The sequence below is a fragment of the Hyaena hyaena genome, unplaced genomic scaffold (genome assembly GCF_003009895.1).
Source record: "Hyaena hyaena isolate Hyena2069 unplaced genomic scaffold, ASM300989v1 scaffold_214, whole genome shotgun sequence".
NCBI classification, from domain to species: domain Eukaryota; kingdom Metazoa; phylum Chordata; class Mammalia; order Carnivora; family Hyaenidae; genus Hyaena; species Hyaena hyaena.
Window position 1 is genome coordinate 618741 of NW_024080842.1, and position 24480 is coordinate 643220.

Below are 24480 nucleotides of genomic sequence, written 5' to 3' on the forward strand. Positions count from 1 at the left end.
ACCAAAATAAAATGAAGTAACATTAGGTGAGGTTTTTATTGGATGGGGAAAGGGGTAAGAGATTAAAACAAAAGTATGAGGATGCTTTCAAAACAGATCTCTGAATACGAAAACACTGTCTCAGGAACCGCCTCTCACAGAAATTTTACACACATGCAGGTGATACGATATGGATAATCAGAGTCCTGGCCACCAAGCTACATGCCCCTTCCACCTCCCATCCCACATACCCTACAACAGGGATGGTTACAAACACAGCAAACAACTCTCCTTTTTATACCTTCCCTATAGTCCCCCCTCTTCTTGAAACTACAACCACACAGTGATTTAGATCAAAAGAACACACCTTTTTAAAAAATCAAATCTTTATTAGTGACAGGCTTACAAATTCAACAAATACACAGCAATACTTACCAAGTTATATTGAGGAACTTTAAAAAAAAAATGCTTCCTTCTTTGAACCACATATGCTCCAGAGCTCTAAATAAGTACTTTCTCATAAGCTTGCCCTCGCCTACTGACAGCCTTCTTATGAATATGTATAAAATCGGAACTGCATCAGTACTGTGGTAATGTGGAAGAGTATTAGCTACTGAGTGTCATATCTGAAGGAAAAATGAAGCAGTTGTCACAGCTGATCCCCTCATCACCTGAACTGTTTGGGCTGCAGCAATCTGAAAACTAATTATCTTAAAGCGGAGAGAAGCCAACACCTCTTGCTGTTCAGGGAAATCATATGTCAGAAGAAATGTTTTTAAAAATGCTTAAAAAAAAATGTTTCTAACACGGCCACTGAAATCACTACTGTATACCTCACACTTAAAATAAAGAGGCGTAAGGAACGGATTCGCAGAACCGGATTCTTTTGATGAAGGCTTTTCTCCAAAGAGAAAAATAAGAGCTTTTATATTTACTCTTTGGGGTTAAAATGTTTAGTTTGGGTTTTTCTCCTCTTCCCTTTCTAATTAGAAGGGGTCTGCATTTCTCCTATCTACAACACCGTGGTGGTAAGAGTATGTACTCGGTGGGGCTAATAAAACTAATCTGTGATTTAAAAAACAAAAATTTTTTAAAGGAGAAAATAAAAACAAAGTTAACTGGCAAGGTGGATAATCAAGGGTTGATCTACTGAAGTCAAGCAGCATCAGAAATAATTCCTGTCAAAGAATGCAAGAGATAATAAGAATAAAAATATGAGTTCTGATGTGCCAGGCATTGTTCTAAGTACTTTATTTGTATTCCTTTATTTACTCAATCCCAAAATGCTATATACTTTCACTTTACAGATCAGGAAACTGAGGCAGAGAGTGGTTAAGCAGCTTGCCTAAAGGCACACAGCTAACAGAACTACGAGGCCCAGGACTTGCACAGAGGCAGGCAGAACCCAGAGCCACTAGGCTTCCTCCCAATCATGCACTCAGGACTGTTCATTTACAGATAGATCCAGAGAAGGGAGATTAGCGGTTAAACTAAAATACCCCAGACTCTAGATCTGAGTACTTTCTCAAAATCCAACTAAACTACACTAAACTAAGAGAAACACATCAGCTCTCTTACAAACAGAATGGAAAAACACCATCATTCTGAGCAAACCTCCCACTGAGTAGGAAGGCATGGGGTACCCACTTCCTATTGCCAGCGCACACGTCCAGATAACACAGCCGATCACAGCAGCTGGTCATCTCATCTCTCTGTTAGAAGTCCACTAAGTGAAAGATGTTAGGTCAAAAGAGAGTACCAAAAAAAACCCCAAACACACTAACCAACAAACAAAAAGACCAAACAGACAACATTAAACAGGTTTTGAGATTTATTAAAATAAAGTATTAGCAAACAATATGCAAAATCAAAGTTCTTAAGAGTTATGGCTTTGAAGAAGCACAATATAGTAAAACCTAATACATTTTTATACGTATCAAAAAGGTAACAGAATTGAAGCATGTTGCCAGAATTTCATTTTCTACAACAGAAACAGAAGCAGAACAGGAAGCGGACCTATAGTGCAGCCATTGGTTTGGTCTTTATCATCTGCATAGGAGTATCTTTTTAAGAGAAGATGGGCAGTATGTACATAAAAACATCCAGTTTTCATGATTACAGTCCAATTTTCAAATAAGTGATCTTTAAAAATGCAATTTTAACCAACCAGATTAAGGAGAAAATCGCCTGCCCAACTATTAGCTTCAAGAGTCCCTACATATAAAATACTTCATGAATAAATCAAAGCAACATTATCTCCAATGATATTAGAAGGGAAGATCTGACTCTAAAAAACCTCTTCTTTTATAAGGAAGGTGGGTTGGTTTGGCCTCATTGTAGTTTTATTACAGTTAATACCAGCTAGTATCAAGAAGGTACTACATGTTAATGGAAGGCAAGAATCTAACTGTACACAAAATTCTGAACATTTTAATAACAGTATCTTCAAATAAATCCTTAAAGGACAATGGTTTATGATGACTGCTAACAATTTTAAGAACTGAAGTACCTAGATGAGAACCATGCACACCTTTTTCACTCTGCCATGAATGACCGAAGAATCCTGCTCTGAGGCTGGATCTTTTCACCAAAACATCCCATCATTTGTTTTACAGAAACTGCTATCAGCAAATATATCACACGCTCTTACTTAAAAAAAAAAAAAAATTGCTATGTAAAATACCTCTCACTGGTTTTTGTAAACCATCCAATTTTAGGGTAACACTTCAGTTGTAACACAGGTGTAGTTTAGAAGGTTAAGTCTGTATTAGGAACAATCCAATAGAACCAAGGCTTGATAAATACTGTTACCTCTTGTAATTAGGAAATGCTAACCTGTAACCCAGTAAATTCCAAAGAATTGTCCAAGCTTCTGTCCAGCAGGCAAAAAGTGTGTATGCATAAGAAACGCTTTGAATTGTCACTTTCCACACATGCATCTTCTGTGAGAAGAACACCTCTCCCAAATCCCACCTCTATCAAGGAGAGATATGCTGCTGCTCTGGAGGAAACAGGCCCCAAATATGAGAGTGCCCCCCATAGAGCTGCCCTAGTTAGTATCTGAAGAGCCCACCCGCAAATAATGTTTAGGAAAACTCCCTCCCATAAAAATCACCAAACATGCCTGAAACCATCATGCTATCTACTACCTTAAAAGATCCTTGCTTATCTAGCTGATGGGTATACATACTGAGGACACATAGTTACATTCCGACCTGAAAGAGTAAACAAGGATTTAAGCAATACAACAAAGAAGGGCTCTGATCCTCTTAAAAGCTAACAGATCCAAAACTGAAGTCATCATTGGAAGGTGAATTATCAAAAGAGTCTTCCTTCTTCAGCAAGTATAAAAGACATTAACATATTCAGTGGGGAATGTGTTCAAAGGAACACTGAGCAAACAATCACAAAGAATGTAAAGAAATGGATTCAAGCTGGCACATGAGCTGTTTTCCAGGACAGCAGTACAGTACTTAAACAGGTTCTGTCGGACTTTTTGGAGGTTCTCTGTTACCGGTAGGATTTCATATTCTGCACAAACTTTCTCCTTCAACAGAAAACCATTACAGGAGAACTGCACAGGTACCGAGAGCCCTAGTTCTCATCTTGACAAGAGATTTCAGATCCGAACACTCTTGATCATTTTACATCTTACAAGGATATCTTACTCTCAACTGTTAGGAAAAGTATCAAGTAGCTACATCCTCTTTCTAGACTATTAGGTATAGCTCACTGAACTACCTAGGAATCTTACTGTGGATTTCAACTAAGAAATCCAGCCAATTCTCTTACCACAGGTCCCTTACCTAAGAATAAAGTGTGAAAAATGATTTATATTCTGATGTATATACTTGACATTTTGATTGATGTCTTCTTTAATCTCTAAAGAAAAAGTATTAGCTTCAGAAGATCAATAACATGCCTAATAGTTTACAGTCTACAACATAAGCCAGGCAATACCATACAGACCATAATACTGTATTATACAAACACGCTGATCAAATGCAACTGTTTTTGCAAGCATCTTTTTCTTGGATTAATTCATTACTCACATGAGTTTCCATTCTATTTCTCTTTCTGCATTTACCAAACTGGTTGTAATTTTATGATTCCCAGACTCTACTCCTTTCAGCTCGCATATATTAGTATGAAATGTGATTGCTGTAGCAGTGATGTTTTCATAAATTTGAGCATAAACCATTCCAAAGATTTAAAAATTTTAAAGATTTTAACAATGTAAAACTATAATTTTCTGAAATGGTTTCTTTCAGAAGTGTCTTCACTGGTCAGAATTTCTAGTTTTTAAAATCTTACTGGCAATTTTTAATTCCCGTTCATGGATTGGGGGCACCCTCGGGAATTATTGAAGCAACTACACAGAATAAAAATTTCAGTTAAAATCCAGGGTATATGGTTTATAAGTTTTAGGGAAGACCACAGGCTTCTCTGTTTCCATGGAACTCTTAACGGTCAATAGCTTCAGTACTGACCTTCTTGAGATACAACTCCTTAAGAAAAACACAGGAAAGAACAATCACATAAAATCCTGACAATTCTAAAGACTGTAACAGGAATAAAAACAATTTTTAATTAACTCAATTGAAACCATCAGTGAAACAATTCAATAGTATGCACCTGTTCAAGTCCACAGACGTTGATGACATGTATCTGTCATTCAACCTGGGTAGTTTCCTTCTACACATTTGCCCCAAAGATTATGCCACAAGCCTGGGAAATCAAAGAACAATGTAAATAGCTAGGTTCTAACACTAAGCACATAATTTTCTTTCATGTGGCGGACGCACGTGTGGAAGATGAAGAATGCGTGTCATGGAAAGCTTACTTCTGTTTAAGGTTCAGGCGGCTGTGACAAAGTATCCTTTCACACAGCAAAGGACTGTGACCTGAAACATATGGCACTTCATCTGACAGAACTAAACCATCCACTGGCTGCACTTCGTAAGAGCAATGAATAATGTTACAGAAAAAAGGAATCGCATTCTCCTCTCCTCAAGAAATGCAGAAAGGGCAAAGTAGAAAGTCAAACCAAACTAGCACTTTAAATAGAAGACTGACGCGGCTCCATATACTTTGAAAAGGCACCAGAAAATAGCTTTCTCTGATAGGTAAATTAGGTCACTTTTTTTTCAAAATGATGTCTCTGTTCTCACGCCATAACCAAGTGCCTATCTGGCTGCTCTCTGGAAAAAGAGGTTAAAAGTCTTTTACCCAAAGCCTACAAGCATGACTGACTGAACAGAGAGTTTATAGAGTTTTCATGTCTTTCCTCTCAGAGGACTGTGTTCTGGGAGATTAGCATCCACAGAAGTGCTAATAAATGGCGGGGGGCGGGGGGGTGGGCGGCGCAGGGAACAAACCCAGGACATACATGGGAACTGAGAGAGCAGTCTGCATTCTAGGATAGGGTAATATTTCAAAATCAACTATCTCAACAACCACTGCTTATTCATCCAAGTACCAGACCAGCAGCCTTGACCCGGGGCCAGACTGAAGAGGCTGGAAGTCCTTTCCTTGCTTGGGGCGACTGACGCCAGTAAGAGCAACGGGAGGAGAGTATGATTTTCCAAAACGAGCGACACACAGAGAGTGGGAGGGAATTAGAAAGGCACCTTAAATCGGAGCTACAGAATAACAGTCTTATAATCTAGGTCAAAAATACAAAAAAGGTAGAAAAAGTCTAACTTCCTACACCTGTCATCTATAAACCGCAGTGTCTGTTAATACAAAAGGGGCACCAGGGAAGTAAGGCTGAGCATCTATGTCCAAGTCACTTGAGTGTGTTTCATAAAAGGTTACACTAAAAACTGTCACCCATCAAAGTGCAAAATAAGAGACTAATGCATATGTCAAAATTAGAGTTCTTGCAACAGTGGCCAAAAGGAGCCAAGCTGAACAAGGCCGCGCATGCACCGTCACTAGCTATGAAGTAGTACTCAGGACAGACTCAGAGTAAGTGACATATACTAGAGATCTGTTGTTTACAATAATTTTTTTTTTTAAAAGGAAATGTTTTATAAAAGATATACTGAATGAGGCCACAACAGACTGACACACACTTAGCTGTAATAAATGTACATTTTATGACACCATCTAGAAAACTATCACTTTGCTTTTACTGAACACTACTTGTTAGAGCAGTGCATAGTGTTCCTTCAAATAAAAAAAATTTTTTTATAGTTTCTTTTCAGCTCCTACCATATGCTTTCAGAAAACAACGAACTACACTTTCACTTTCTTAACATTGGTAAGATAAAGAAACTGGAAAAAGTACAGCTCCTATAGGGTTAAAAGGGAAGAATTTTCACCGTGTATCTTCTTTTCCTATTATAATTTTTCATCACGTGATGCACTAATTTTTCCAGGAAACTGAACAAACAACAAGTTGTTGGGACAGTAAGGCAGAATTGTTCTTCCAGTTTAAGATCAATGCCAAACTTGTGAGCTGGGGTACCACACTTCTACTGTGCATTTTTCACAACACTTTTGAGAGTTAACATGAACACGAATAACAAACAAATGTAGATTCATCACAAAATACAAACGTATTGGTCACAATTATGTAGAAAAAAAATAAGCTGTAATATCTGTTTTCCATGTAAGCTCACAGTATCTGTACTGAAAGTTTCCCTAAAATTAAAACAAGTCCACTAATAATATAATTGAAAAGACTATTTCTGCACTATGAGACGGAAGATATGGGGTTCAGAGGGGAGCCCATCTGAGTAAGGACTTTATCCAGCCACTGAAGAGGCCCATGAAGATGAATCTCAATCCAACATGGGGTGCTGGTAACATCCTGCCGGTGATATTCTGCTCCCCAGCCCTAAGAGAACAAAAAGATATCATAGCAAATTCCTCCTTAAACTGTAAACCAGTCTAAACCAATTTTAACATACTAACAGAGAGTTACTTCAGCAAAAGAGATGGCAAAACCAATCTTGAGGATACACCATGGAATTTAAAGCAACACAGAGTTGCAGAGCTTTCTGCAAGAGATAGGATTCCTTTAATAGAAACTCTTAGAGCAAAATAGGTTCTAGAACTTTTTTTTTAAGTTTAGAAAGTTAATACAGTACAATAACTCACAATTAAAACACTAGTATTTCTGCTATGAGATACATTCTCACTTAATGAGATAAACAAAACTTACAGTCTCATGTCTGTTCACATCAGATTTTGTTATGAAAAAGTTTTTGGTTTTTAGGTTTTTTTTTTTTTTTTTAAGCTCTCAGTTAAGGCACTGTAGATCTGATTGATGCATGCAAGTGTAATTAAAGTAGCTGGGATGAAGGAAGCTGGAACATTTTAACCTAAGGCTCTAGATAAAGATTAAAATATAATTGTGTTCACTTTAATTTGCCTGTATTTACCAAGCTCTCTGCTTTACAGCTTCAAGTAGTGCTGGCACAGATAAATTCGGCTGTGTGGGGGGAGGGGGTGGAGTAGAGATTAAATATACAGAAGTTATGTTTCCATGGAGGGCGGGCTGCTGATAAAGTGATGCACAGAACAGACCTATTGCAAAGCAGCAAGGAAACACTGGACCACGCATCTGAATGTCAGAAAGAAAAGCCCACACGTAGTATTTCACCTATGCTCTTGGGCTTAATCCTTAAGGACCAAGTGGATATAGCACAGGATGCTTAAATGTATCAACTAAAGTCTTCCCTAATTTTACTCATGAACCATCATCTTTGTAATGCCAATAAAATCAGGCCAAAAGCAAATGACAAATTTGAAAAGTTCTCTCAACTTTGCAAATCCTTAATAAGAGAGGTTAAATATATAGAAGATTAATATCAGTATTCTGAAGAATTTTTTAAGTCACTCCACTGGGATCTAATAATAATTGAAACTGCGGAGGCTAAGGAACTTTAAAAGCAATTTTAATGTGAGATGCATTCTACCAATTTAACTTTAACTGAAATTCTTTATAAATTCAGCCCCTATTCAATACCAAAATCAGTATCAGTATTATGCATTTTATAACGTCTGGATTATAAAATTAAAACTTGGACCTATCGTGTGGTTAAAGCTATAAACTCAACATCACTTAAAAACCTATTAAGTCAAGTAAAAAGTAAATCCCACCTTTCAATGAAGAAAGACTTTTTAAAATCATAACCTATAGAAATATGATCTACATATTTACAGTGACTCAAATTAAGCTCCAGCTTCCAACCCACTCACCTTGACAAAACTCATTCGAATGGTACACATTTTGGTGAGCTCATAGACCGCCTCAAACCCATGGTTGACAGACTGAGCCAGAAGCTGAGCAAATTCTTGGTTGTTAAAGATTTTGAGGCTGCAACTGCTGGGGATCTTACAGACAGTGGTAGGATGAAAGCCGTGATGGAAGTTGCAGTTCCTGCTCTGTACAAATATGCTGCTGTCACTGAGGCACTCCGCGTACACCTCTCCTCCGACATAGTACAGATGGACACCTTAAAAACACGAGCATTCCAGGACTCACCTTCATAAAGCAGTATAATGAAACCAAAGAGGCCGGAGAAGGCGCCACCAAGAACACCCCCTCATCCCTAGCAACCGCCCACAAGTCTGGCAGCAGAAGCTACCACTAGAGGGCCTACGCTGCCAAAGGTAACAGGAGGTCAATGTCTGCTCAAATTCTACAGTGGTCCTCAAACAGCTAAGACTTAAGCCTCAGGCTGCCAGCTTATTACATTTATCAGTTCTTAGGTTGTCTTCTCTTGGCCAACAATCCCTTGTTAGCTCTATGAGAGAAAGCGAGGGCACAAAGACAAATAAGGCACCTATGAGGAGTCCTCTCAAAGGAATACGGGCGCTATTAACTATCACAAAGAGTCAACTGGCAGAGTGTTTTGCACCCTTTCACTACTAGAGAGTACAGCAGAATGCAAAGACTCTAAGTCCCCTCTGCTGTCAGCACAGAGCCCACTTGGGGTCCTCTGTCCCGCTTTCTCTGGGCCCCACCCCTGCTCATTCTCTTTTTTCCTTTTCAAAATAAATGTAGAAAAGAAAAGAAAAAAGAGAAAAGAGAAGAGAAGAGAAGAGAAGAGAAGAGAAGAGAAGAGAAGAGAAGAGAAAAAAGAGAAAAGAGAAAAGAGAAAAGAGAAAAGAGAAAAGAGAAAAGAGAAAAGAGAAAAGAGAAAAGAGAGAAGAGAAGAGAAGAGAAGAGAAGAGAAGAGAAGAGAAGAGAAGAGAAGAGAAGAGAAAAGATCCTACCTAAGTCACATATGTAATTTCAGGTCACAGGAAGGGGTTTTAAACAGATTTATTTTACCTCCCCTAAGAAGACTGTTTTTGCTATTTAAAAATATATATGTAAGTAAAATATAAATAACAGTTTCAATATTAAAACCTCAATCATGTAAAGCTAAGATTATTTCCAACTTTTCACTACCGCAAACAGTGCCAAAAATTCCATCTTTGTACATACACACGCCCTACACATGTGAGTCCCAGACCTGTATACAAATAGCCGTGTTTTGTTTCCGAGCATAGAGGAAGGGGTCCTAGAACTGGGTACTAGAAAAAAAGGGAAAACAGATTCTAGAATTAAGAGTTCGCCAAGTAGATTTCTCTTAAATTACTCTAGTGTGGTGGGGAAACCAGCACACCAGAAAGGAGGCATTTCACCTGCAACAGTGCGCCAAGCTGGCAAAGGAGTCAAAAGAGAATGGACACTTTCAACTGATTTCTGGCCATAGTATTTTGCTGAATCTCTTCTATAAAAAGTCACTTTACAACGATAATTACGTATGCCCTGTCCTAACTTGGACTAAGACTTTCTTAAGTCAAAGAAGCAAAAAACAGCAAGTGGTAAAAACTACACTTCTTAGGAGACGGCAGTGCACTCTACCTGGGATAGGTTTCCTTCCTGGCCACTTGATACATGAGACTCTGACCTTTTCCTGAGATGTAGAAAGTTCCTTGTTTGTTGTGGCAACTGTCTTGCAGGATGAAATATAAATAAAACCTTGTTACCTGAATTTAAAAGGCAGGAAGGGTGGTGGTGAAGCCACTGGAAACTTGTATCATTCCAACTGGATTTCCTACCTGTAACCGGGCTCCTCCAACGTAAGAGAAATTCTTACAAGGCACTTCAACTCAAAATACTCCACAAATACCTCAATTAATCAATTCTACTCTCCTGCCAGCACTCATATATTCACAAGCATTTGCTGTGTATTTACTATGAGCCAGGCACTGCTGAAAATAATGCTGTGAACAATGCATGTTTCCGTAAAATTTACATTCCAATCAGAAGACACTCAAAAATAAATACAGAAATAATATGATTTCAGATCCTAAGTGCTAAGAAATCAAACTAAGGAAAGGAGGACTGATTAGGTCTTAATACACTGGCCAGCATAACCTGAGGGCACTGCCCATGCTCTAGGCTCATCTTATGTTCCAGCACCTTCCACGATACATGGTAAACAGCAAGCACAACAGGACTCATTTCAGCCAAACGCGGGGAAATGACAAAATTACCTTTTCCAATATGTCGCCTAGTGTTTTCAATTGTTGAATTACGATTAACGTTTGACAACAACCCCAAGCAGAATCTACTTTTGTTATTTGAAGGGTCTGTGAATCCATCCACTAACACACTAGTAGAAGATGCATGAAAAGCCTCCCCAACACGATTGTTTAATTCATAGTAGACAATTGAACACCAATGTTTGGGCTCCTCATAGGCAACAGGCTGAACGTCTGTAAACAAACCGGACAAAAACACAAAAAACAAAACACTTAATGAGTGAATTAAAAACCCCAGATTCTTTGTTTCCCTTTAACCCAACTCATAAATACTTTCAGATATTCCACTTAAGTCTCACTGTTCCTCTCTGGCTTTGAGTCTGAATAGAAAAGAAAAAAAATCATCAATGCCTTGAATGTAATGGTTTGAAAAATTAGCCAAATAGAAATACAAGGATAGGCAACATCACATTTATTTTATTTTTTTCTTTAAAATTTTTATTATTGAAGTATTGTTGACATACAACACCATATTAGTTCCAGGCATACAACACAGTGATTAGATAGTCCCTATACATTACTCACTGCTCACCACCATGATACGAGCAGTTACCACCTGTCACCATACAACGTTATACAACCTCTGTTTGAAATAATATGGTATGTGTCTTTCTTTGTGACTTATTTCACTTAGCATAGTAGCCTCAAGATCCATCTGTGTTGATGTAAAATGGTAATATCTCAATCATTTTTATGGCTGAGTAATATTCCTTTGTGTATAAATCTCCTTTATCCATTGATGTACCGATGGACACTTAGGTTGCTCCCCTATCTTGGCTATTTGTAAATAATGCTGCAACAAACACAGAGGTGCAGGTATATTTTCAAATTAGTGTTTTCAAAAAAATAATGTTTTCATTTTCTTTGGATAAATATCCATAAGTGGAATTACTAGAAAATATAGTGTTTCTATTTTTAATTTTTTGAGGAATCTGTGTATTGTTTTCCAAGTGGCTCCTCCAATCTACACTCCCACAAACAGGGCACAAGGTTCTCTTTTCTCCATATCCTCTTCAACATTTCTTATTTCTTGTCTTTTTGATACTTGCTGCTCAGCCTGGTGTAAGGTGGTGTCTCACTGTGACTGGTTTTGCATTTCCCTGATGATTAGTGACGATGAGCATCTTTTCATATGTCTATCGCCATCTGTATACCTTCTTTGGAAAAATGTCTATTCAGATCCTCTGTCCATTTTTCTAACCAATTGTTTGGTTTGGATTTTTGTTGTTGTTGTTTTGTATAAGTTCTATATTTATTTTGGATATTAACCCCTCATAAGATACATCATTTGCAAACACCTTTTCACATTCAGCAGGTTGCCTTTCCTTTTGCTGATAGTTTCCTTTACTGTACAAAGCTTTTTATTTTGCTATGGTCCCAACAGTTAATTTTTGCCTTTGTTTCCCTTGCCTGAGGAAACATATTCCATAAGTATGTTGCTAATGCTAATGTCCAAGTGACCACTGTCCTGTTTTCTTTCAGAAGTTTTACAGTTTGAGGTCTCACATTTAGGGCCTTCATCCATTTTGAAGTTATTTTTGTGTATTGTAGAAGAAAGTGGTACGGTCTGATTTCTTCACATGTAGCTACTCAATTTTCTCAACACCATTTATTAAAGAAATGATTCTATCCCCATTGTATATTCTTGCCTACTTTGTTGTCGATTAACTAACCTAAGTGTGAATTTATTTCTGGGCTCTGAATCTGTAATCTGTAGATTACTCTCGGTAGTGTAAACATTTTAACAATATTAATTCTTCTAATCCATGAGCATGGAATACCTTTCCATTTTTTTGTATCATCTTCAATTTCTTTCATCAGTGTTTTATAGTTTTCAGTATTCAGGTCTTTTAACTCCTTGTGTTACATTTACTCCTAGGTATTTTACTCTTTCTGGTGCAATTGTAAATGGGACTTTTTTAAATTTCTTCAGCTACTTTGTTATTAGTGTACAGAAACACAACAGATTTCTGGATATTAATTTCATATCCTGCAACTTTACTGATTTCATTTCTTAGTACTACTAGTTTTCTTGGTGGAGTCTTCAGGGTGTTCTATATATAGTACCATCTAATCTGCAAATAATGACAGTTTTGTTTCTTCCTTTCCAATGTGGGTGCCTTTCATTTCTTTTTCTTGTCTGACTGCTGCAGCTAAGACTTCCAGTATTATGTTGAATAAAAGTGGCAAGAGTGGATGTCCTTATGCTGTTCCTGATCTTAAATGAAAAGCTTTCAGGTTTTCACCATTAAGTAAGTATGATGTTAGTTGTGGCTGTGTCATATATGGCCTTTACTAAGGTGAGGTAGGTATTCTCTACATCCACTTTGAGTTTTTATCATAAATGGATACTGATTTTTGTCAAATGCTTTTTCTGCATCTGAGATGATTATATGGTTTTTATCCTTCATATTATTAATGTCACGTATCCACTGGTTGATTTACAGATACTAAATCACACTTGCACCCATGGAATAAATCCCACTTGATTGTAGTAAATGATCCTTTTCATGTATTGTTGAATATGGTTTGCTAACATTCTGTTTACAATTTTTGCATCTGAGTTCATTAGGGATATTGGCCCATAGCTTTCTTTTTTTTGTAGTGTTTTTGCTTTTGGTATAAGGGTGGTGTTGGCCTTGTAGAATTAATCTAGAAGCTCTCCTTCCTCTTCTATTTTTGCAATAGCTTGAGAAATATAGGTATTAACTCTTCTTTAAATGTTTCATAGAATTTACCTCTGAAGCTATCTGGTTCTGAACTTCTTTCTGTGTGCTGGGAGTTTTCTGATGACTGATTCAATCTCATTACTAGTAATAACTCTGTTCAGATTTTCTACTTCCTCCTGATTCCGTTTGGGAAGATGACATGTTTCTAGGAATTTTTCCATTTCTTCTAAGCTGTCCTATTTGTTGGCATATCATTTTTCATAGCAGTCTCTTAAAATCCCTTGCATTTCTGTGGTGCCAGCAGTGACTTCTCCTCTCTCATTTCTGATTTTATTTATTTGGATCTTTTCTCTTTTTTCTTGCTAAGTGTGGCTAAGATGTACATTTTATCTTTTCAAAGAACCAACTTTGGTTTTATAAATCTATTGTGTTTTTAAGTCTCTATTTCATTTATTTTCACTCTGATCTTTATTTTTTCCTTCCTTCTACTAACATTGGGCTTTGTTCTTTTTTTTCCTAGATCCTTTTAGGTATAAGGCTAGCTTGGTATTTCAGACGTTTCTTGTTTCCTGAGGTAAGCCTGCATCCCTACAAACTTCCCTCACAGAACTGATTTTGCCATGTTCCAAAGGTTTTGAACAGCTATGTTTTATATTTTAAATGGTTTTCCTAGCAGAATCTAATCAAGGTTTAAATTTGCAGGAAGTATAGGCAACCTGAACAATTTAACTATACCAGTATTTGTAAAATTATCTTTTCAAAGAACCAACTTTGGTTGGTTGCAATTATTGCAAGGTTCCAAGATGCAAGGGAGTTAATATACAAAAGTGAATCATTTTGGTATATACCAGCTATGAACATATGGAATTTGATATTAAAATTTCATCACTTGTATTAATATTCAAAAAGAAATATTTAGATAAAAATTAAACAAAAAAGGTGCAAGATCTATATAAAGAAAACAGAACTCTAAAGAGAGAAATGAAAGAGGGAATGAAATAAATGGAGAAACAGTCCATTTTCATGGTAAGAAGCTTCAATACTGTCAGGATATCAGTTCTTCCCAACATGATCTATAGATTCCAATGCAATCCCAATCAAATTCCCAGCAGATAATTTTGTGGATATCAACAAACTAACCCTACAGTTTATTTGGGGAGGCAAAGACTCAGAAGAATGACACTTACCTTAAAGCTAATACCAAGACACTATGGTATTGGCAAAAAGAATAGAGTAACAGATCTAAGGAACAAAGAGAGGGCCCAGAGGCACCTGGGTGGCTCAGTTGGTTAAGCATCCAACTCCTGATTTTGGCTCAAGTCATGACTCCAGGGTCATGGGATTGAGCCCCACATTGGGCTCCACACTGAGCCTGCATAAGATTCTCTTTCTCTCTCTCTGCCCCTCTTCTTCACTTGTGTATGCTCTCTCTCCTTATTAAATAAAAAGAAGAAGAAAAGAAGAGAGAGCTCAGAAAAAGGCCCATTTAATATAGTTAAGTGCTTGTTGATAAAGGAACAAAGGCAATAATAGAAAAAAGAAAATAAAATAGAAAAAAATAGAAAAATAGAAAAAAGACAGTCTTTTCAACAAATAGCACAAGAACAACTGGCATTCAAATGCAAAAAAAAAAAAAAAAAAAGAATCGACACAGACATCATACCCTCCACAAAAATTACCTAAAAAGGGATCAGAGACCTAAACGTAAAACAAAACAAAAAACAAAACAAAACAAAAAACCCTGTAAGACTTCTAGAAGATACCACAGGAAAAAATCTAGATGACTATAAATACAGTAATGACTTTCTAGATACAACACCAAAGCATGAACCACAAAAAAACTGATAAGCTAGACTTCACTAAAAATTGAAAACAACTGCTCTGCAAAAGACCCTCCCAACAGAATAAGAAGATAAGCCACAGAGAAAGTGGAGAAAATACGGGCAAAAGACACATCTGATACAGGACTATTATCCAAAAGATACAAAGAACTCTTAAAATTCAACAAGAAAATAAATAACCCAATTTATAAAATAGCTTAAATACATAAACTGCCACCTCATCAAAGAAGACACACAAATAAAAAACAAGCATATAACAAGATGCCCCACATCGTGTGTCATTAGTAAATGCAAATTAAAATAGCAATAAAATACCAGTATCCACCATTAGAATGGTCAAAATCCAGAAGAGGGCCAACACCAAATGCTGGTGAAGATGTGGAGCTGTAAGAATTCAGAATCAGCGCTAGTGGAAATGTAAAATGGTACAGCCACTTTGGAAGACAGTTTGGCAGTTTCTTACAAAACTAAACACACTCTTACCATACATTCCAGCAAACACACTCCTCAGTATTTACCTAAAGGAGCTAAATATTTATTCCACACAAAAACCTACCCAAAGACATTTATGGCAGCTTTATTCATATCTGCCAAAACTTGAAAGCAACCAAGATGTCCTTTGGTAGGTGAATGGATAAATAAACTGTGGTACACCCAGATGATGGAATATTATTCAGCTTGACAGAGAACTGAGCCATAAAGCCATGAAAAGAGATGAACAAACTTAAATGCATGTTACTCTGTGAAAGAAACGAGTGTGATAAGGCTGTATACGGTCTGATACTAATTAGATAACATCCTAGAAAAGGCAAAACTATGGAGACAGCAAAAGTATCAGGAGTCAGAGGAAACGAGGGATGACAAGGGGTGAGTAGGCAGAGCACAGAAGATCTGTAGGGCAGTGAAACTACTCTGTATACTACAGGTTACCTCCATGTACTTCAGTGCTATATTCATTTGTTACTATCCACAAAACGTACACACCAAAAACAACCTCCAATGTAAACTATCAATTTGGAATGATAATACCGTGGAGACAGGTTCATGGATTTTAAGAAACGGACCACTCCAGCGTAAGGTTTTGGTCGCTGGCCAGGCTGTGCATGTGTGGAGACAGGGAATGTGTGGGAACTCCCTGTAGTTTTACATTCTTATTTGCTGTGAACCTAAAACTCATATAAAAAATAAAGTCCATTGAAACACACACACACACACACACACACACACACAAGTGAGCATTAACTCTGGTACAAGGCGGTATACATTCTAATGTTTAAAAAATTTTTTCTTTAATGTTTATTTATTATTGAGACAAAGAGAAACAGAGCATGAGCACGGGAGGGGCAGAGAGAGAGAGGGAGACACAGAATCCGAAGCAGGCTCCAGGCTCTGAGCTGTCAGCACAGAACTCGATGCAGGGCTTGAACCCACAAACTGCGAGATCATGACCTGAGCCCAACTTGGATGCTTAACTGACTGAGCCACCCAGGCACCCCTATATTCTAGTGTTAAATGCCAGAACCGCCTATGGAAAAAGATTTATACATAAAATAAACTACCGGCCAAACTCTTATTATTGTAAAAGTCAACAATTCATAATAGATGCAATGAATGGAGGGACACATGAAACTCTTCTTCCAGTGCTGGTAGAGTATCTTTCTTGAGGTTGAAATGAGGAAGGTAAGTGATGAACCCTCAAGTTTTCTTTCAAAAAAGGCAGACATAAAAAATGTCCAAAAGAACCTTAAGAGTGGCTATGTGGCCGAGGCAGGTCGTGCAAAAGAATTGGTTAACTTTTATAAACTCAGTGCTGATTATTCAACTGCAAAGAATTCAGATAAGGAGGAACAGAGAAAAATAAACCAATGTGGACCCATAAAGACAAGTCCTAACAGGTCAGAATTTAAAGAAGTTTATACAAAAGATGGAACAGGGAGGGGTCCATAACCAAGACACAGACAAATCAGTTACAGGCAGTTTTAAGACTCGTGTCAGGAAAGCCGGAGCCAAGCAGAAGCTTGCAGACAACAAAATGCTAAGCACAACCAAAAAGACAATTTTGGTTTGAAAAAAAAAGAAGAGAATGAAGAGCTTTGCCTCTGCTCAAGGCAAGGGACACACTGTCAATTGGCAATTCAAGGGGCTAAAGTTTAACTCTGAGTTCCGTTATGTTACCTCTCTGTCAGAGAAAACAGAGAGAAGAAACACAAAATAGGACTGAGAAGAGATGAAACTCCAGTGAAAAAAGACATCTAACGAGGGTGAGGAGACGTGAGTGCCGAGTTCCTCTAAAGGGACTAAGCTGTCTGGCCGAGACACTAGGATGGCAAGGAGTGGCTCACATACAACACCAGGGAACTGCACTCCGTCCTCTGCACGGCCAGGAGCAAGAAGAAAAGGAAGATGGCAGGTGAAGTAAACCCAGTCCATGTTTTTAAGGAGAACTGTGTATTGCCTGACGCAGTACACTATGGTCACTACACAGACCTTTCTAATCCAATCAACAACTAATAACTCTGTGTAGATATTCTCCCTGTTTAATTTACAAATGGAGAAAGTGAAGCCAAGGGATTTAACAAGCTATCTCTTAGGCTGCAAAGAGAGTAAGGAGAGGTGCAAGTGTTTACATCCAGAAATTCATGTCTGAGACATTTTGATCTAAATGAAGGTAGATTCTACGGATTACAAGAAAATCAGTATGACAAAATTCCTGGATAAATTCTAGACCTTGAAAAATCGAAGACATTATTCACACATTAACAAAACTACTAGGGAGGCCTGAAATTGAACTATCCTTAGAAATGTGGGGCTCCTGGGAAAACACATATGACATACACTCATTTGGTATCTTCACAAACACATACAAAGCACACAAAAACACCATCCTTTTAAGAAATGTATAAAACGGCAGTACCTTACTTCTTCTAACTTGTCATATACTAAGGAGTTGAGGGTCTCACAACATAGTGACTTTAGAAAGACAATGAGATACCACTTCACACCCATTTAGGATGGCTATTATATATATATAAGAAAGAAACAAAACAAGAAACATGGAAACCAACAAGAGTTGGCAAGAATGTAGAGAAATGGGAACTCTAACACACTGCTAGGGGAAATGTAAATGGCGTAGTCACTGTGGAAAAAAGTTTGGCAGTTCCTCAAGAAGTTAAACAGCAATTCTACTCCCAGGGACAGGATATAAAATGAATTCAAAAGCAGAGAGAGTCCAACAAATACCTAGACAACAATATTCAGAGTGGCATTATTCACTATTCTAACAAAAAGTAGAAACAACCCAAATGTCCATCAACAGATCACTGGATTAACAAAATATGGTACGGATGTGCATACGATAATGCCCATACAACAGTACGTTATCAGTCTTTAAAGAAATGAGATTCTGACACATGCTCTAACATGGTATACCTTGAAAAGGTGAAATAAGTGAAGTAAGTCAGCCACAATGGATGATTCCACTTAGGCAAATTCAGAGACACAGAAAGTAGAATGGTAGCTACCAAGAGGCTAAGTGGAGGGGAGATGGGCAGTTATGTTTAATGGGTACAGAGTTGTGTTTGAGATGATGAAAAGTTCTGGAAATGGATAGTCGTGATGGATGCACGACACTGTGCATATACTTAAGGATACCAAACTGCTCACTTTACCAACAGAGCACTCAAAGTACATGAAGCAAAAACCAACAGGAATGGAAGTTGAAATATAGGATTCAACAACAATAGCTAGAGATGCCCTAACTTGCAATCTCATACTCTCAATGAATGACAAATAATTAGAAAGAAAATAAGCAAGGATACAGAAGACCCGAACAACACTACTAACTTGAACTAAAATCCATAAATCTATAACATCCTATGATTATCAAAATACAGTCTTTTTCCCCCAAATGCACATGGAATAAGTCTCTAAAACAGATCACTATTTTGCCATGGGTGGCAAACCTTTTTCTGCCCACTAAATCCAGCAAGATATAAGAAGGATTAAATTCCATGACCAAGTGGGATGCAAATATTTTAGGTTTTAGGAAAGAAAAAGAATATCTTTGTCACATATTCTTCTTTAACAACTTTTAAAAAAAATACTTTTTAATGTTTATTTATTTTTGAGAGAGAGACAGACAGAGTGCAAGCCGGAGAGGGGCAGAGGGAGAGGGAGACACAGAATCCTTAGCATGCTCCAGGTTCTGAGCTGTCAGCACAGAGCAGAGCTCAACGCAGGGCTCGAACTCAGGAACTGTTAGATTATGACCTGAGCCGAAGTCAGACACTTAACCGAATGAGCCACCCAGGTGCCCCAACAACTCTTTAATAATCTAAGAAACATTCTCAGGTCACAAGCTGTACAAAAACATGCATAAAAAAATTCTAGTAACTTTCAAAAGAACTGAAATCATACAAGGTAGGTTCAATGCCTTATATTCCTGCAATGGAATTAAATTAGGAATCAACAGAAAATACTAAAGAAATCCTAGAATATACGGAAACTGATGAACATGTTGCTAAATAAATGAAGGATCAAAGTAAGAAATCAGGGGCGCCTGGGTGGCTTAGTCGGTTAAGCGTACGACTTTCGCTTGGGTCATGATCTCGCGGTTCGTGGGTTCGAGCCCCGCATCAGGCTCTGTGCTGACTGCCAGCTCAGAGCCTGGAGCCTGTTTCAGTCTGTGACTCCCTCTCTCTCTGACCCTCCCCTGCTCACGCTGTCTCTCTCTCTCTCTCTCCTAGAAATAAATAAAAAATATTAAAAAAAAAAAAAGAAATCAAAAGAGAATTTTAAGAATATTGTGAACTGAATAAATATGAAAACAAAACATATCAGAAGTTATGGGTTTGAACTCCTATGCTATAAAAGAAACAACTCAAACCAATAACCTAAAAGTTCACCTTAAGAAACTATAAAAAGAGAAGGAAACTAAGCCTAGAGTAAGCAGAAGAAAAAAAAAAGATTGGACAAGAAACCCATAAAAAAGAAAAAAAAACTGGTTCTTTTAAAATATTAACAAAATTAACAACCCTTTAGCTAAACCAACCAAGAAAAAAACAACAAGACCTAACTTACCAAAATCAGGAATGAAGACATTACCACTAACCCCCACAGAAATCAGAAATACAAAAAACTATACCCTGAAAAACTTTGTGTCAACAATTAGACAATCCAGACAATGTGGACAAACTCTTAACAAGACATAAATTACCAAAACTGACTCAAAAAAAAAAACCAAAAAAAACCCAAAGACTCTGAATAGAATGACAGAATCAAGGAAACTGAACAGGAATTAAATTTCCCCACAAAGAAAAGTCCAAGCCCAAATGGCTTCACTGGTAAATTCTATCAAGTATTTAAAGAAGAAATAATACAAATAAACTCTTCCAAAAATAGGAGGGAACTGTTCCCAACTCATTCCATGATGTCATTATCACCGTGATATCAATGCTGAATAAAGACAACCCAACAAAACTACATACCACTATCCCTTCCTCATGAATCCACAAGTAAAACTACTCATAAAGTATCAGCAGATCTAATCCAGAAATATGTAAAAAAAAAAAAAAAAAAAGATTATAATACACCATGACCATGTGGAAATATCCCAAGATTGGTTTCAAGTACATGTAATACATCTTACTATTAGAAAAAAAGAAAACTCGTCTAATCATCTTGACAGATGTGGACAAAGCTGACAAAATCCAGCATCCATTCACGGTAAAACTTCTCAGCAAACTAGGACTAGAAGAGACCTAGTACTTTATAGCTAGACCCTCCAGAACAGTTGTAAACCGTAGAAGTGGTGAGAGGAGGCATCCTCGGTTTTTGTTTTTGTTTTTCATTTTAGTCAGTTAACATGCAGTGCAATATTGGTTTCCAAAGTAGAATCTGGTGATTCACCACTTACACTCAAAAGCCAGTGCTCATCACAAGTGGCCTCCTTGATACGTGTCACCCATCTAGCCCATCTCCCACCCACCTCCCTCCATCAACCCTGTTTGTTCTCTATTGTTAAGAGTCTCTTGTGCTTTGTTTCCCTCTCTTCTTTTCCCCTCCCTTCCCATATGTTCATTTGTTTTGTCTCTTAAATTCCACATATGAATGACCTCATACAGTATTTGTCTCTATCTGCTTGACTTATTTCGCTTAGCATAATACATTCAAGCTCCATCCGCACGCATTGTTGCAGATGGCAAATTTTCATTCTTTTTGATGGCTGAGTAATATATTCCATCGTGTGTGTATGTGTGTGTATGTATACCACATCTTCAATTGTAGGGAGAAAGCAACTAGTGGCTTACCATTAAAGACGATGATAGCTGTAGGTAGGTTTTCCATACATGCCCCCTAATAATAAAATAATAATAATAATAATAATAATAATAGTAAGTGAGAGAGAGAAGTTGCAGGCATCCACGATAGGAAAAATATAATGCTGTTTTTTATTGATCTGTTCTTGTATTCGTAAGACCCTAAAGAATTCACATACACACATAGAAAACCCTACAAGAACTAATAAATGAATTCAGCAAGGTTGCAGGTTACAAGATTAATATACAAAAATCAGTTCTATTTTCAATGTGTTTAATTAAGAAGAAACCAAACATGAAGTTCTAAAACTCCATTCACTCAGGAACACATCTAAAAAGAGAAGCAAAAGTAAAACGATTAATACTGAAAAATGGAAGATGTAAGTAAATGGGAAGACATATCACATCTGTGCACTGGAAGATGATGGCAAACTTCTCAAACTGATTGAGGGATTCAATATGATCTCTATTACAATCCAAGGAGGGAATTCTGGGGAGGCAGCAATTAATGAAGTGATGCCAAAATGACACAGAAATGCAAAGAATGCATAAGTGCTGAACGATTTTGAAGAAGAACGAAGCTGAAGGTATAACACTTCTTCTTTCCAAAATTTACTAAGAAGCTTTAGTAAGTATCCCACACTAGGAGGTATAGACACGCACTTCAATGAGCAAGCCAAGAGCCCTCTAATAAACTCTGACATTTACAGTCAATTGGTTTCTGAAAAACATGCCAAGGCAATTTGATGGAGAAATGGTCGATGCCCTTCTCAACAAAATAGTGCTTGACCCAACTCGATATCTACTGCACAGAGAAGAATTTAGATCTTTACCATACAAAAAGCTTACCTCAAAATGAATCACAGACCAAAATGTAAAAGCTAAGGCTAATAAAATTTCTAGAAGAAGACAAAATAGAAACTATTTTCCTAACTTTGGGATAGACAAAGATTTTCTAAATGCAGCACCACAAGCATGATCTAGGAAAGAAAAAATGGACACACTGGACTTTGCCAAAATTAAAAACTTTCAGCTCTTTCTGCCATCTTGCAGCCTGTGGAGGCCTGCTGGGAACAGGACTCCTAAAATGACAAGTATGTCTAGAAGGCTGTCATCCAAGGCCATTTTTGCTGGTTCTTAGCGGGGTCTCCAAGACCAGAAGGAGCACAAAGCTCTTAAAATTGAAAGTGTTTATGCTCGAGAAGAAACTCAACTCTATCCAGGAGAGACATGTGCTGATGTGCACAAGGCATAGAACACAGTGACTCCTGATGGCAAAGTGAACGGAACCAGAGTGATGTGCGGGAAAAGTAACTCCTGCTCGTGGAAACGGTGGCACAGTTTGTGCCAAATCCCAAAGCAAACTTCCTGCTAAAGCCATTGGTCACAGAATCCATGTGATACTGTGACCCTCAAGGATTTAAACTTTACTGAGAGGTAAATGAAAAAAATCAAAAACTTTCATTCCTTAAAAGAAAATCCGAAAACAAGCATTAAGAAAATGGAAAAATAATCCAGACTGACAGAAAATATCTCCAAATCATACATCTAACAAAGGACTTCTATCCAGAATATACAAAGAACTCTTACAACTCAACAGTAAAACAAGGAAACCAATTAAAAAACGGGAAAAGATTTAAATATTTTATGAAAAAAGATGTATGAATGGCTAAGGACATAAAAAATGTTCAACATCGTTACTCATTATGGAAATGCAAATTAAAACAACAAGGAGACACTTTACACCCACGAAAAAGGATACAATCAAAAAGACCAATGATAACAAGTATCAAGAGCTAACAAGTATCAAGAGCCTGTGGAGACACTGTAACCCCCCCTAGGTGACTGGTAAGAATAGGAAACAATACTGCCACTCTGGAGAAATCGGCAGTTTTCTTAACTACTTAAATTTATCATGTTGGGTCAGAAATTCCATTCTTAGGTATTTATCCAAGAAAAATAAAAACAAAGCCCATATAAAGACTTAAAATGCAAATTTTCTGAACGGTATTGTTCATTCAACCCATTAAACTGGAAATAATCCAAATGTCCATCAACTGGTGACTAGATAAAAAAATGTGATACATCCATACAATGGAATATTGTTCAGCAATAAAAAGGAACAAACTGGTGATACCTGTTTCAACGTGAAAGAAACTTGAAAACATTACGCTAAATCAAAGAAGTCAAGATGCACAAGACTACACATTATGTGTTCGACCTACGTGACATGTTCAGAAAAGGTAAATCTATACAGACAGAAAACAGACTAGAGGGTCTCTGGAGCTGAGGACAGCAACAGGGACAGACTGCAAATAGGCACATCACAGATCATGATGATGGTGCCAAACTTTACACATTTACTAAAAATCACTGAAGCATGCACTTCTAGTGGATAAATGTTATGGTATATAAATTATACTTCAATAATGTTGTTTTTAAAAATTGGCTAAAAGATTAAAAACAAACAAAACAGATACAACAATACAGCATGGTATTTTTCTCTTACCTCTGCTGGAGATACTAGGCATAATCTGAGGAATCAGGTTATTGCTTGTATCCATTGGCTGGGAATTATCTTGCCCCATTTGATCATCTGGTGGCATATAGGCAGGAGGAGGAGTATCAGCTAAGAAGAAGAAAATAAGTCAAGTTCAAGTCCCAAAAGAATAGCTAAAACCTTCATCCTGCTTACGTGGATTCTTCAAGCACTGAGAAGTTCCTAAGATTACCAGCAGCATAGGTCAGTGAACATCACAAACAAAAATGTAGGACGCTGTCTAGGGCATGTGAAAATGAGAAAAGACAGCACACTCTTTAAGCTACTGAAAACCTGCTACAAGTCCACATGTATTTGGCCCAATCCAGGATAGTAAGATCAGTGCTAAAATTCACTAAAATAGAATTCAAGCTGGAGAATTTTGTCTTTATGTGCTCAGAATTCCAAGCTTGGAGAAACTACACTATTACAAACCAATCTGAAGGATGTAGATTATCCTAGTTTGAGTACATACCTACGGAGACACTTATTTTTTTTTATTTTTCTTAAAATGTTTATTTATTTATTTTGAGAGCGTCAGAGAGAGAGAGAGCATGACCAGGGAAGGGGGAGAGAGGGGGACA

At 37.3% G+C, this 24480-nt stretch overlaps 1 protein-coding gene across 2 annotated transcripts in view; it reads right to left on the reverse strand.

Moving 5' to 3' along the window:
• Positions 1–1787: 1787 nt before the first annotated feature.
• Positions 1788–24480, reverse strand: part of SMAD5 (SMAD family member 5) — a 53733-nt gene continuing 31040 nt past the window's right edge. For both annotated transcript variants that reach the window (XM_039242273.1, XM_039242274.1), the window contains exons 4-7: positions 23867–23986; positions 10483–10704; positions 8191–8447; positions 1788–6823 (exon numbers count right to left, since the gene is read on the reverse strand). In XM_039242273.1, the coding sequence (XP_039098204.1) occupies positions 6680–6823; positions 8191–8447; positions 10483–10704; positions 23867–23986 (743 nt within the window). In that variant the 3' untranslated portion in view covers positions 1788–6679. The remainder of the gene's footprint in view (positions 6824–8190; positions 8448–10482; positions 10705–23866; positions 23987–24480) is intronic.